The 14,984-nt window shown below is 38.7% G+C and overlaps 1 protein-coding gene across 1 annotated transcript; it reads left to right on the plus strand.

The window, feature by feature from the left end:
• Positions 1 to 9,981: 9,981 nt before the first annotated feature.
• On the plus strand, positions 9,982 to 14,552 carry SLN (sarcolipin). Its single transcript, XM_027563848.1, has 2 exons — positions 9,982 to 10,089; positions 13,960 to 14,552. Exon 2 carries the CDS (start codon positions 14,035 to 14,037, stop codon positions 14,128 to 14,130), a length of 96 nt encoding a protein of 31 aa, XP_027419649.1. The 5' UTR covers positions 9,982 to 10,089; positions 13,960 to 14,034; the 3' UTR covers positions 14,131 to 14,552.
• Positions 14,553 to 14,984: the final 432 nt, after the last annotated feature.

Genomic DNA, 14,984 nt, shown 5'->3' on the forward strand with positions numbered 1-14,984 from the left:
ACAGTACGTGAACCGAGAACCTCCAGATGTTCAAGCTGGATTTAGAAAAGGCAGAGGAACCAGAGATTAAATTGCCAACATCCATTGGATAATAGAAAAAGCAAGAGAGTTCCAGAAAAACATCTACTTCTGCTTTATTGACTATGGCAAAGCCTTTGACTGGATCACAATATATTGTGGAAAATTCTTCAAGAGATGGGAACACTAACCACCTTACCTGCCTCCTGAGAAATCTGTATGCAGGTCAAGGAGCAACAGTTAGAGCTGAACATGGAAAAATGGGCTGGTTCCAAACTGGGAAAGGAGAACGTCAAGGCTGTATACTGTCACCCTGTTTAATTTCTATGAAGAGTACATCATGCAAAATGCTGGGATGGATGAAGCACAAGCTGGAATCAAGATTACTGGGAGAAATATCAGTAACCTCAGATATACAGATGACAACACCCTTATGGCAGAAAGTGAAGAGGAACTAAAAAGCCTTTTGATGAAACTGAAACAGGAGAGTGAAAAAGCTGACTTAAAACTCAGCATTCAAAAAATGAAGATCATGGCATCCAATCCCATCACTTCATGACAAATAGATGGGGAAACAATGGAAACAGTGACAGACTTTATTTTCTTGGGCTCCAAAATCACTGCAGATGGTGACTGCAGCCATGAAATGATTAAAAGATGCTTGCTCCTTGGAAGAAAATCTATGACCAACCTAGACAGCATATTCAAAAGCAGAGACATTACTTTGACGACAAAGGTCTGTCTAGTTAAAGCTATGGTTTTTCCAGTAGTCATGTATGGATGTGAAAGTTAGACCATAAGGAAAGCTGAGTGCTAAAAAATTGATGCTTTTGAAATGTGGTGTTGGAGAAGATGCTTGAGAGTCCCTTGGACAGCAAAGAGATCAAACCCATGCATCCTAAAGGAAATCAATCCTGAATATTCATTGGAAGGACTGATGCAGAAGGAGAAGCTTCAATACTTTGGCCACTTGATGTGAAGAACTGACTCACTGGAAAAGCCCCTGATGCTGGGAAAGATTGAAGGCAGGAGGAGAAGGGGATGACAGAGGATGAGCTGGCTGGATGGCAACATTGACTCAATGTACATGAGTTTGAGCAAGCTCTGGGCATTGGTTATGGACAGGAAAGCCTGGTGTGCTGCAGTCCACGGGGTCACAAAGAGTTGGACATGACTGAGCAACTGAACTGAACTAGGGCTACACAGATCAGAGATTCATCTGTCTCAGTCTTTAGGATCAGGGAATGTGACACTTGAATCAAGTACTGTTATTAATCATCAAACAAAGGTGGGAGGTGTTGAGGAAAGGGGTAAAAGGTGGTATAATCAAAGGGAATGGCATACGCATACATGAAGAGAACATCTGAGGAACTGCAGGTTTGGGATTGCTGCAGAGGCGGTCAGGGAGTTTAGAAGCTAGATCACTTTAAGGCCTTGCCTCTGCACTTGAAGATTTTAACCTAATCAGGAAACCACTGAAGTAAGAAATAATGTTTTCTGTCTGTAGTGCAGAAGAGTCCATTTTTATGTGACTCCAATGGGAAGATGGCTGGTAGAAAGCACAACATACTGCACCATGTGTGTAAGGGCACTGATGTGGTAGGACCTCAACTTGCGCCTCAGTTCAGTTCAGTCACACAGTCATGTCTGACTCTTTGAGACCCCATGGACTGCAGCATGCCAGGCTTCCCTGTCCATAAGCCACTCCCAGAGCTTGCTCAAACTCATGTCCATTGAGTTGGTGATGTCATCCAACTAGCTCATCCTCTGTCGTCCCCTTCTCCTCCTGCCTTCAGTCTGTCCCAGCATCAGGGTCTTTTCCAGTGAGTCACTTCTTTGCATCAGGTGGCCAAAATACTGGAGTTTCACCTTCTGCATCAGTCCTTCCAATGAATATTCAGGACTGATTTCCTTTAGGATGTACGGGTTTGATCTCCTTGCTGTCCAAGGGACTCTCAAGCATCTTCTCCAACATCACATTTCAAAAGCATCAATTCTTCAGCACTCAGCTGTCTTTATAATCCAACTCTCACATCCATATATGACTACTGGAAAAACCATAGCTTTGACTAGACAGATCTTTGTCGTTAAAGTAATGTCTCTGCTTTTGAATATGCTGTCTAGGTTGGTCATAGATTTTCTTCCAAGGAGCAAGTGATTTTTAATTTCATGGCTGCAGTCACCATCTGCAGTGATTTTGGAGCCCAAGAAAATAAAGTCTGTCACTGTTTCCATTGTTTCCCCATCTATTTGTCATGAAGTGATGGGATTGGATGCCATTATCTTCAATTTATGAATGTTGAGTTTTAAGCCAGGCTTTTCACTCTCCTCTTTCACTTTCATCAATAAGCTCTTAAGTTCCTCTTCACTTTCTGCCATAAGGGTGGTGTCATCTGCATATCTGAGGTTATTGATATTCCTCCCAGTAATCCTGATTCCAGCTTGTGCTTCATCCAGCCCAGAATTTCGCATGATGTACTCTTCATAGAAGTTAAATAAGCAGGGTGACAATATACAGCCTTGATGTTCTCTTTTCCCAGTTTGGAACCAGCCCATTGTTCCATGTTCGGCTCTAACTGTTGCTCCTTGACCTGCATACAGATTTCTCAGAAGGCAGGTAAGGTGGTCTGGTATTTCCATCTTTTGAAGAATTTTCCACAGTTTGTTGTGATCCACACAGCAAAGGCTTTGCTGTAGTCAATAAAGTAGAAGCAGATATTTTTCTGGAACTCTCTTGCTTTTTCTGTGATCCAATAGATGTTGATAATTTGATCTGTTTCCTCTGTAATCCAGCTTGAATATCTGGAAGTTCTCAGTTTACTTACTGTTGAAGCCTCACTTGGAGAATTTTGAGCATTATTTTGATACAATTGTGCCGTAGGTTGAACATTCTTTTGCATTGCCTTTCTTTGGGATTGGAATGAAAACTGACCTTTTCCAGTCCTGTGGCCACTGCTGAGTTTTCCAAATTTGCTGACATATTGAGTGTAGCACTTTCAGAGCATCATCTTTTAAGACTTGAAATAGCTCAACTGGAATTCCATCATCTCCACTAGCTTTGTTCATAGTGATGCTTTGTAAAGCCCATTTGAATTCATCTTCCAGGATGTCTGGCTCTAGGTGACTGATCACACCATCATGATCATCTAAGTCATTAAGATCTTTTTTTGTATCATTCTTCCATATTCTTTTTGAATATCTTCTGCTTCTGTTATGTCCATATCGTTTCTGTCCTTTATTGTGCCTATTTTTGCATTTAATGTTCCCTTGGTATCTCTAATTTTCTTGAAAAAATCTCTAGTCTTTCCCATTCTATTGTTTTCCTCTATTTCCTTGCATAGATATCTGAGGAATGCTTTCTTATCCCTTCTTGCTATTCTTTGGAACTCTGTATTCAAATGGGCATATCTTTCCTTTTCTCCTTTGCCTTTCACTTTTCTCCTTTTCTCAGATTGTTTGTAAGGCCTCCTCAGGCAAGGATTTTGCCTTTTTACATTTCTTCTTCTTGGGTATGGTCTTGATCACTGCCTCCTGTACAACATCAAGAACCTCCATCCATAGTTCTTCAGGCACTCTGTCTATCAGATCAAATCCTGTGAATTTATTTGTCACTTCCACTGTATAATTGTAAAGGATTTGATTTAGGTCATACCTGAATGGTCTAGTGGTTTTCCCTGTTTTCTTCAATTTACATCTGCATTTTGCAATAAGGAGTTCATGATCTGAGCCACAGTCAGCTCCCAGTCTTGTTCCTAAGCTTGTGTTATTTACTGATGGAGCAGGCCTGATAGAATCTGATTTGTTTTGGGAACTTAGGCTCCTCCTGAGACAGAATTCATCCTAATAGAAGGAACATTTGGTGGGCGCAATATCAAATCTTAGTAGTGAAGGGAAGAATTGAGTCTTAGGTAAAAAAGATGCCTATTGGGGTTTCAGGGAAAACACTGAAGTGAGAGTGAGGAAGTATTCCTTTGGTATTCCTCAACAGGGTGTAACACATAGAAAGAGACACAGTTCCTCTTCCCAATGCCTCATTTTGCTCTGGAAGTAAGTGTAACTTCTTTTTTTTTTTTTTTTTAACCTTCAATAGTGAACTCTGGGAGTTGTTGATGGACAGGGAGGCCTGGCGTGCTGCGATTCATCGGGTCGCAAAGAGTCAGACACGACTGAGCGACTGATCTGATCTGAGTCAATAACTATGGAGACCTGGGTTCAATCCCTGGGTCAGGAAGATCCCCTGGAGAAGGAAATGGCAATCCACTCCAGTACTATTGCCTGGAAAATCCCATGGACAGAGGAGCCTGGTAAGGCTACAGTCCATGGGGTCCCAAAGAGTCAGACACGACTAAGCGACTTCACTCACTCACATGGTACTTAGCAGAGGCAGTTGCAGAGGAAGGGTATCTTGTAGGCAAGGTCGATACTCGAGGCAAGAAGTGGTGGTTCTCAGCAGACGTGGTTGTTTGTAGAGAATGGAGAGGGATGTCTTGTGCTTGTGCTGTTCCTTGGTAGAGTGGTTGACATGTAAATGGCTGTAATATCTTGCAAAAGAGAGATAATAGAAGAAGAAAATTTAGCCTGTTAGCACAGAATGTGTACCCTCATGTAGACACAGATATAATTGGCCTGAAGTGTGCAGACCTCCTTTTCTGTTCTACACTGGCAAATGGGGGCAAGAAGCAACAAAATAAACAGTAAAGAGAGAAGGCCTGAACTACCTCTCCCAGATAAGCCGCCCAAATTCCCAGAATACTAGGTCCTGGCAACTACTCATTCACTTACTGTAAAAGTGTAAAAGGTTAGGTTACTCCGCATGCTGTAGAACAAGTGCCCAATTGCCCTCAGAGATAGCATATCCTTCATCCAAAAGGAAACCCAGCTTGATCTTACATCCAGTCGATCTTTCACATTACTGCAACTAGGCATTTTTGTTTTCTTATCATCTTCACAGAGAGCAGAGAGAGATTTTCTTGATTTTTCATGACTCTATTCTCTCCACTTTAATAGCCAAAACTAAAACCAAATAAACTTGTTTACAGAGAAAAACCAGCAATTTTGTCTGATCAATTGATCTATCTCATTCTTACTGAAACTGCAATTATGTTATTCTGACTGACAGATTCTCAAGATTTAGAAAAAATATTCTTGATCAAATTCACTAAGAATAGAATGTTTCAAGTGGATGTGTCTGGCTAGAATCTCCCTGAACTATTCAGTAACAGCACATCAAAAGTCTGCTGAATTTTTATTTCCCATCAGAAAAATAACAAAACCAATATGAAAAATGGGAGTGTTTTGAGGGCAGTTGGTATATAGCCTAGTACTAAATACATTTTTTTGGCTGCTCCTTTCTTTTTCTCCCCTTCAGCAGCTATGTTTAATGGGCTGAGAGAAAGCTGTTTGCTTGCAGAATCTTATTATAGACCAGAAATACACTTGTTCCAGAGAAGAGTAATTTAATTGGTTCCAAGTCAAATGATGTTAACAGGTGTCACCTCACCAATCCAGGACTTAAAATGGGTTATTATAAACAGAACTAATACGTATTTTTCTGGCTTTTGCTCCCATTTGTTATGCAAGACTGCATGCCCCTGTAATGTTCCTCCTGATTATTTCTAGCAGCTTTAGGAGGTGGTTGACATGTGCTCATGCACACGTATCGTCAGCTACCACATAATGCCTGCCATTTTCTTGCCCTTTAGCTCAAGTTCTTCTCTGCTGCCATCTGCAACTAAGGCCTGCACAGCTTAATATAAACTGCAAGGAAGTCTTGATCAGTATTTCTGCTTCTGCCAGGCTCCGTGACACTTCAGTGGAAGGACATTACATTGCTGGTTCCATGGATACACGAGGTCCAGGAGAAGGCACAGGTAGAGGGAGAATCTCTCTGTCCCTTTCAGTGTTCCACACTGCTGAGATTAATTGTCAAAGAGTTATTTATAGAGCTTTTATCCATAGCTCTCTCTCTTCCCCTAGGACCCAAGCAAGCTGTAGTGGAGTAGGATGGGTAGTGTGTGAGTCTGGTGGCCTTGGAAGGTGCCTCTAACATGTGACTGTAATTGAGGTGGACTCCAGCTGCTGTGCTCTGAAATCATAATCAGGTTTTCACAGAGGCGATGCTTCCCTGGCTGCTCTCAGTCAAGAACTGAGCATGGGAGTAATAGAAAGGGGGACACGCTGAGATTCGTGGGACACTTCTGATAGATATCTTTGATTTGAAGTTTCCTAAAAGCTTTGTCAAACTTTCCTTAGAATTAGTCTTATAGTCCAATCACCCTTCCTTTTTTTCTCTCATGGTCATTTCCCTCAGTACATTTTTCTTTTTGCATATTTAGTCCCATCTTGGCATCTTGCTTCTCATAGGACCTAGATTAGCACAGGGCATCTGTTATGTGCGACAGAATAGCTTAAATATTCACCCTTTTGTTAAACCACATGTATCTTCTTGACGACTCCCCTTCAAAGGAATTTTCTCTCCCAGGTGGCTTCTAGGTCCTTTTACAAATAGATTTGATGTAGACTTCAGTTTCCTCCACCAGGTTTGCCTGGCATGCTCAGACACATCTAGATCTCAGTAGGAGATGTGATGTGATGGAGGCTCAAACTAAGCCCCTTGCTATATATCCTAGAGCATCTATTATGATTCTTTACCAGTTCAACGCATGGTTAGAGAAACAAAAGAAATACAGGCAACTATCCTTGCTTTTGAAATTAAAATTCAGTTAGTGAGATAAAAATCACACATCTGCCACAAGTGGCTTAAAATGCAGATAGTAATCATTGATTTTTCAAGGACATGAAGAGAGCTTCAAGAAATATGGTTTCGTCTTTCTCTGGGTTTCTACTTATGTGGGATAATGACAGATAATAGCAGAAAGCTGTTTATTTCTGTCTGTGCAGGTCCATGATCAACGGTTGAATGTGAAGATGTGGAGGTGAGAGAGGCACATAATCATCATACTCATTACTGTGATGGGCTGAGCCCACTGCCTTTCATCAAGGGCTTACTGAATTCTCCCACCGTGTCAGAGACTTGTTGATTCATGGACTGACCTGATGTCTTCACTTTTTGCTTCCCAAAGTGAAAAGGTGGATAGAAATTGAGAATAAATTAAACAAGTTAGTTTATCTTATAATCAGGCATAAGAACTCAACATTGATTTTCAAAGGGTAAAATATTTTAGAGTTAAGAATGTATATAACATATGGGGTGGGAAGAAATAAATGCCAATTAGCTCTTCAATACCAATGTCAATATGCATGTTGTTTTCTTAGCAAAAGGCCTTTGGATAAATTCTAGATTAACAGGGATAGAAATAATGTCAAAGATTACTAGTTTAGTATGTCCTCCTGCTGATGGGAAGAACAGCACCTTGAAAGAAAGTTAATATGGAATGTTATATCATGGGAATTGCTCACAGAAAAGAAAATACCAAGAGAATTAAGTAAAATTAATTTGAAGGCAAATTTTCTTTGGTAGTGAGGTTTGAAATCTTATTATTCCCGCCTTTTAATTGAGAGACAGTATGCTGAATTTTTTTTTGAACTTGCAGATCCTCAGGGTTAAACTTGGGGTTGAATGGCTGTCATGTGACTTTGGGTGGCTTGCAAATTCTTCAGGAGAGAGTTAGGTCAACTAACAAGAAGCTAAATGCTCAGTATTATCTCCTGATATCACAGGATAAACCATTAATATCAAGAAGCTTCTGAAGTATCTGTCTGGGAATTTGTCAGCGCACCAGGAACAGCAATCCTTGGAATAATGTTAGACAAACTTAAATGGGACAACCAAACAAACAACGAAACAGACTCATGAATAAGCAGTAGGATTTTATCTTTCAAGTTACATTTCATTGGTAATTGAAATTGACCAAATAAATGAAATTAACAGTATTGGTGAGCTGTGTTGTGATATGCTAACCCTTCCCCATTGTATTTAGCATTTTAAATATTGGAGAGCTAATTCCTATTCTAACATATACAAAATAAATGCTTGCCCCATAAATCCAATACCAACACATGGTACAGTACAAGTACCTTAATCCTGCAAGAATTATAAAAGATAAAGGCTTTTCAAGAATCAGATTCCTTTACTGAAAATATCTTGCAAATTTGAGATTGTGTCTATGTAACCTCAAACATGACTAAAAAGTAATATATACTTTTTTCCTTTTGGGTGCTGATATTAAATTTTCTTTATACTTTTATATTTTCAATATATTATAATAAATATATAACTTTTTAACTGGACAAAAATTAATTTTGAGTGGTTAATAAAGGAATGGGTGTGACTCAGTGAGTAGGGAAATATTCCTAGTATTTGAAACAATCTGGCAAAGTCTTGGAAGCAAAAGATAGAAATCTGACTACATTCAAGGAGTTTGCCAGTGTTTGACTGAACTATAATTTCTATATCCTACCTATCACTTCGTTAAGCCTTGTCTTTTTACAAGGCATGTGACAACAGAATGTTGTATTAAGGTTCCCCAACATTGAGTTTATATCAAAAATGAAGAAATGGAGTGGAAAGTTTTTGTTTTAGTAATATTTCTAGTTCATGAGGAATAATGGGGAAAAGTTTGGAGAAGGAAATGGCAACCCACTCCAGTATTCTTGCCTGGAGAATCCCATGGACAGAGGAGCCTGGTGGGTTACAGTCCATAGAGTTGCACAGAGTTGGACATGACTGAAGCAACTGAGCATGCATGCATACACAGGGAATTTTCTTTATGTCTTCCGGGAATATATTATTTTGATTGATGCTACCTGGGAATTCAGAGGGGAAGTTTGTTCTGTTATCTATAAAGAAAGAATTTGATGAACAAACACAGTTGCTGGGGTCATGCTTAATGGATGTATTTTCAAGTTCAGTTAAATACTTTGTGTTCATTTGTTCAGTCGGGTCCAACTCTTTGTGACCTCATGGACTGTAGCCTGCCAGTCTCCTCTGTCCATGGGATTTCCCAGGCAAGAATACTTGAGCGGGTTGCTATTTTCTTCTCCAGGGATCTTCCTGACCCAGGGATGGAACCCATGTCTGTTGCATTGGTAGGCAGAATCTTTACCACTCAGTCGCCAGGGAAGCCCTGTTAAACACGTCAGAGGTTCCATTTACCACCAGACACCTAAAATGTTTATTACAAACTCATTCTAGTAGTCAAATGTTAGTAAATGTTTATATTTGAATGTTACACAATTTTATTTCTTTCAGATATATTCTATAACTCACGCTTTCCACTAGTTTTTACCAGTTCTCCTGCTACCTCCAGTCTATCCAAATGACTGAGTTTTGCTGTATGGGTTTACTGCTGTATTAGTACATTGACAGAGATATATAAACCATGGCTTCCACAGCTGTTTCAGATGAAACTGTATATTAATGTGTAAACTTGCAACATACAGCTTAGCCAGAAAGTTATGTGGAACAGGTGATTGGGGAGATAGCTTTCACCACTTGGACTGAAGTCCATTTTGAAGGAGCTAAAAGATACCTATCGAATTCTGGTGCATGTGTGTGGTTTGAGGAGTGTGTGTGCACGAAGAGAATTCTTTATACTTCAAAAAAGCTGAAAATATGGGTGGTTAAATGAAGTTACATTTTTACACCCTCATATGCTAAGTGGAAGAGGCAGCCAAATGCAGTAAAAATTTGTTAATATTAGTCTATCATTCTCGGTTTACAGTGTTTTGAACACATATTAGAGATACTTGTGAAGATGTAAAAGATGAATTTAAAACCTACATTAATTGTACCGAAAGTCAACTGGAAAGAAAAGGATTTTAAGTCCTTGAGCTTTTATTAATAATACAAATTCGCAGCCAAAGGAATAGCCTTAGTCAACACATTTCCATGTCCCCCTAAACACAAATAGCCTCCAACCTTTGGAGGTTGTTCCTTCGAGATGTTTCACCAGTGACATCACAGTGATCGCCACCTCCCTTGGACTACTTTAGGCCCTGCCCAGAGCCCAGAAGTCCAGACAGCCTGGGAGACAAGAAGGAGTTGGAGCCCAAGTTGGAGAGAGAGAGGAGAAGCCTATTGCAGCCCAGTGTGTCCTTGACCCTATTCAGGTAACAGCAGGATTTTTAAGCTTAGCATACAGAGTGTATGTGTGTACAAGTTGCAAATAAGAAAAGCACAGGAATAGTTACATTTCTTAATGAAATAGACAATGCCTATTGTACAGTGTTTCTTAGACTAGAAAGTGAATATTATTGATTCTTGTTTTCCTTTTTTTCACCTTATGGCATGCATTTTCTCCCTTTCTATATGGCATGCATTTTCTCCCTTCCTATTAAAAAATATCATACAGGAAAATATGTCTTCCATCTTTTCAAAGTCTCCATTCAAAGAAAGTCAATATCAAACAGTTTATTCAGAGTTCTTCTGTTTTTTCACTTTGAATCATATACTGTGATCTTGATGTCAGGAAAGATTTAAAATGAGGCCAAAATTGTCTTTGTGGGTTAACAGCAGAAAAATGGAAGATTTCTGATCTGAGGTTTTACTTAACTTTGGTATAAACGTGTGTGAAATTAGAGCCCACTCCCTATAGATAGCTTATATGTTGATTGAATTGGATTCATTAGAAATTCCCACCTTAACGCTGTGCTTTGTTACTTTAAAAACATACAAAACAACAGCATTTAAGCTATCAAAGTGCAAGATATAGTAAGAGGTAAACCATAGGTAATAAAGAAGTGTGATGAGTAGCTGTCAATTCAGAGACCATTGAAAAAAAATGTGAAGAGTCCATAAAACATACCCTTTGAACAATTATTGTAAGGCAACACCTGTATAAATATCACTCAGGTCAAGAAATTGTCATTGGCGCACTCCAGAATTCCATTCTTAATCACTTTTCTCTTTTGCCTCATCATCAGTAATCATCATCTTAATTGTTGAGCTGGTCTTATCCATGGTTTTCTTTATAATTTTACCATTTCTGTCTGCGTTCCTAAACAATATAGTTAAATTTCTTGTTTTGGAATTTGAAGAAATAGAATTACATTCTGTGTTTCTTTTTGTAAATTCCTCTTTTGCTTCATAGTTATTTTTGTGAAATCTACCCATCTTATTATGTGGTGCTGTAGTTCATATATTTTATTTGCTCTATAACATTTTAAAGTATGAACATACCACAGTTCACATTCATTCTATTGCTGATGAACATTAGAGTTGTTTCCAGCTTAGGGATATTATGAAAATGTTGCTATGAACATTCTTATACATATAAATCCTGGTGTATATGTGCTTGAGTTTCTAAAGTAGGAGTGAAAGAGCCAGATAAAAGAGAATGAACATTATCAACCTTAATTTTAAAATGTCAAATTGTTTTCCCAAAGGTCAAAAATTTACACTAGCCAGGGCAGTTATTTGTGGTTATCATTCATGTTATCACTCCTAAGAGTAACCACAATCCAACAACTATTTCCAGTCTGCCAGTTCTAGTTCTGCCTCTAACTTGCTATGTGTCATCACACAAACAACTTAACCTCTCTCTAAAAGTCAGTTTCTTAGCAATAATCTTGGGAGAGAAAAAAATCGCAAAACTTGCCTGAGTTGTAAAAGTCAGAGTTGTTGTGAAGGTCACATGAACAAAGCTCTGGACAACTTTCAGCAACATTTTCTGAATATGTTCCTGTTGGGTCACAGTCTCATAAGATTTGATGGGACAGTTATTTTGCCCTCTCTGGGCAAAATAATGGGTTGTTTTGATCATTGTAAATAAGGCCTCATATTTTTTACATATCTTTGTACTTCTTTGGGACTTACTCAAATAAATTAGTGTTTGGACCAGGATTTAATTTCATTAATAAATCCATAAGGAAATCTGCTTTAGAGTCTTTAGATTCTTTTGTTCTTAGGCTCCTTGCCTGAATTCATCAACTTCCTGTTCTCCTCTGCTCTGATGTACATGCTTATACATTCTCTCTACTTCCTTAATACTTTATTTTCTTCTGTTTACTTTCTCCTTCAAGCAAATCTTTGTAAAGATTTTCATTGGAAATGGTGTAGAGGGCAAAAATATAAGTAAGAATTAAAAAGAAAGTGAAACATGAATCAGTTACCATTGGTCATATTTTAAACCAACATTCAACAACGTACCTGTTAATATAATCTTATCTGAACTTATGTGTTATAGCAACAATAACATAAAACATTAAAAAGGATAATTTGACTGGTTTATGCAATTAATAATTTGGCACACTAATAATAAAAGAAATATAGTAATTATAATTCATAATTCAGGGGAGACTTCTTCCTCCTGAACTTCCACTTTAGAAAATAAAACACTTTTTCCCCTTGAACTTTTTCTACTCCACAATAGACTTTTGCTCTAAATATTTAAAATTTTATTTTTAATCTTTACTTTCATTTGGTTTGCACATACACAGTGTCAATTATGCCACATCACTGGAAGTAATAATTTTATGTTTCTCAAAGCATGATTTTCCGTAAGTATTATCTATACAGACTATAAAGATACCACCCTCACTTTTTGAAGTGTTTACAATATAAGCACATCCTGGACTTGACTAAAAATAGCTGGCACAAGCCCTTGTTGAAATAGAAGTACCCATGGGGTTAACACTTGCTGTTTGGACTGAGTGCCTGTTATGTGAGGGACTTTTGGTTGACCCCAGTAGGCTCTATGCCCAATGCAGGGATTTCAAGAGGCCAAGCAGCTGTTGAAACTACTTAATGCTTTCACAGGGTTAGACAAAGATAGATCAGCTTGAAACTTGAAAAATTATGGTATCCTACCTCTGTATGTAATTTGAAGCAAGAAAAATTCTAAGCCATAACATTTTTTTTTTTCTGTTTTTGTGACCTTACTTGGTGGTAGCAAAGCAAGCAAGCATGCACACACATTCGCACAGAAGTTGGAGAAAGAAAAATGCAATATTTTGTATTTTATCAAGTGAAAGTCGAGTGACTTTTTGTGACCCTGTGGACTCTACAGTCCATGGAATTCTCCAGGCCAGAATACTGGAGTGGGTAGCCTTCCCCTTCTCCAGGGCATCTTCCCAACCCAAGGATCGAAACTAGGTCTCCCACATTGCAGGTAGATTGTTTACCAGCTGAGCTACAAGGGAAGCCCAAGAATACTGGAGTGGGTAGCCCATCTCTTCTCCAGTGGATCTTCCTGACCCAGGAATTGAACCAAGGTCTCCTGCATTGCAGGTGGATTCTTTACCAACTGAGTTATGAGGGAAGCCCCATAGCATCAATATAATCATCACAGAAGAATAATCAGAACTGTATTGGTCTTTTTGACATCAGGCCTAGAGGAAAAAAAAAAAAGGCTGTCTGTGTAAGTCAATGTTTCTCAGAGAAACAGAATCTACAGGGAGGGTGTGTGTATGTGTGTGTAATATAATTGGCTTATATGATTGTGGAGGCTGGCAAGTCCAAAATCTTCAGGGGAAATTAGAGGCTGGAGACCCAGAGAAAAGTAATAATTCTAGTCCAAACATAGTCTGGAGGTTAGATATCTGAAATCAAAATATCTGACAGGGTTGATTTCTTCTGAGACCTGTCCTTGGCTTGCATATGACCATCTTCTCCCTGTGTCTTCATATGGTCTTCCTTTTGCATATGTTTGTGTCCTAATCTCTTCTTCTCATAAGGATAACAGTCATATTGGATTAGGACCCATCTTAATTACCTCATTTTAATTTAACCCATTTTCATTTAACCCATCTGATTACCTCTTGAAAGACCCTATCTCTACAAATATAACCACATTCCTCAATTAAAAAAAAAAATGTATATAGTTGCATCCCAAGATACTGGGGATTAGGGTTTCAACATGTGAATTTAGAGTGGGGGATACAATTCAGCCTATCACACATTTCCCTTCCATAATGCTTCTATTTCTTTTGAGGAAAGAATGCTCACTAATTTCTTATGTTTTCTTTGTTACTTTCTAATAGGAGGTAAGGACAAGCAGGAGGTCTTTGGTGTGCCCTCAGAAGTTTGCCTTCAGTTCTCACCAAGCCACTCTGAGAATGGAACGATCCACCCGGGAGCTGTGTCTCAACTTCACCGTTGTCCTGATTACAGTCATCCTTATATGGCTCCTTGTGAGGTCCTATCAGTACTGAGATGCCACAGCTCCTGGAATTGACTGCAATGCTCCAGGGCTGTCTTCTGTATGCCCTGACATCCCACTACTGTCATGGGATGCCTTTTCTGGCACCTCATGGCACTTCTGACCAGTTCGCACAATATCTGGGGTGCCTCCAGAGCTGCTCTCAATGGCTTCAAAATGTTTGCCAGTAAGCATTAGATTTTTCCCCCATTTCTTACTGCAAATGTGTTAGACAAGCCGCAAGGTTAAAAGTAAACTGGATTCATGATGACATAGAATGTTAACAAGCTCCTGAGCTGTCTCACCACACATCCCTTCAACCCACACTCAGCAACCAAACTCTAAATCAACTTGCCAGAAGAAAGAAATGTTAAAGGAAGTCTTTGTCAGCCCCTATAACTATCATGTGAATAAAGTTAAGTCAACCAAAAATAAGACTTTTAGAATTTATTTTAGCTTCTATTTGTGATACTGCATTTAATCCTTGACTGAGACTGAAGTGACAAATGTTATAATATTTCTAGCATTTGAGATAAGCCAAGATCTTCCAACTGCTGAGGATTTGAAACCAAGTCAATTAAGAGTGTCATATTTCAAACAATTCCATTGGTTGAGTGTTCCTCAAACTTGCCTTCTGAATTAGTCCCAAGGGCAAAGGGAAAATAAATCCATTTCACTAGGAGGTCTGGAATACAGCCTGAACTGTTCACTAAAAGCACAAAATTTCTTTGAAGCCTTGTTTTATCATTAAAATTGACAAAGGTATATTTTATTCTGTAATATCTCCATTTGCTTTAATATATATATTTACATTATTTCCCCTTGAGTAAAACTGAAACATGAGTCATGTCCCTATGAGGTGCATAT

Source organism: Bos indicus x Bos taurus, chromosome 15 (assembly GCF_003369695.1).
Source record: "Bos indicus x Bos taurus breed Angus x Brahman F1 hybrid chromosome 15, Bos_hybrid_MaternalHap_v2.0, whole genome shotgun sequence".
NCBI classification, from domain to species: Eukaryota; Metazoa; Chordata; class Mammalia; order Artiodactyla; family Bovidae; genus Bos; species Bos indicus x Bos taurus.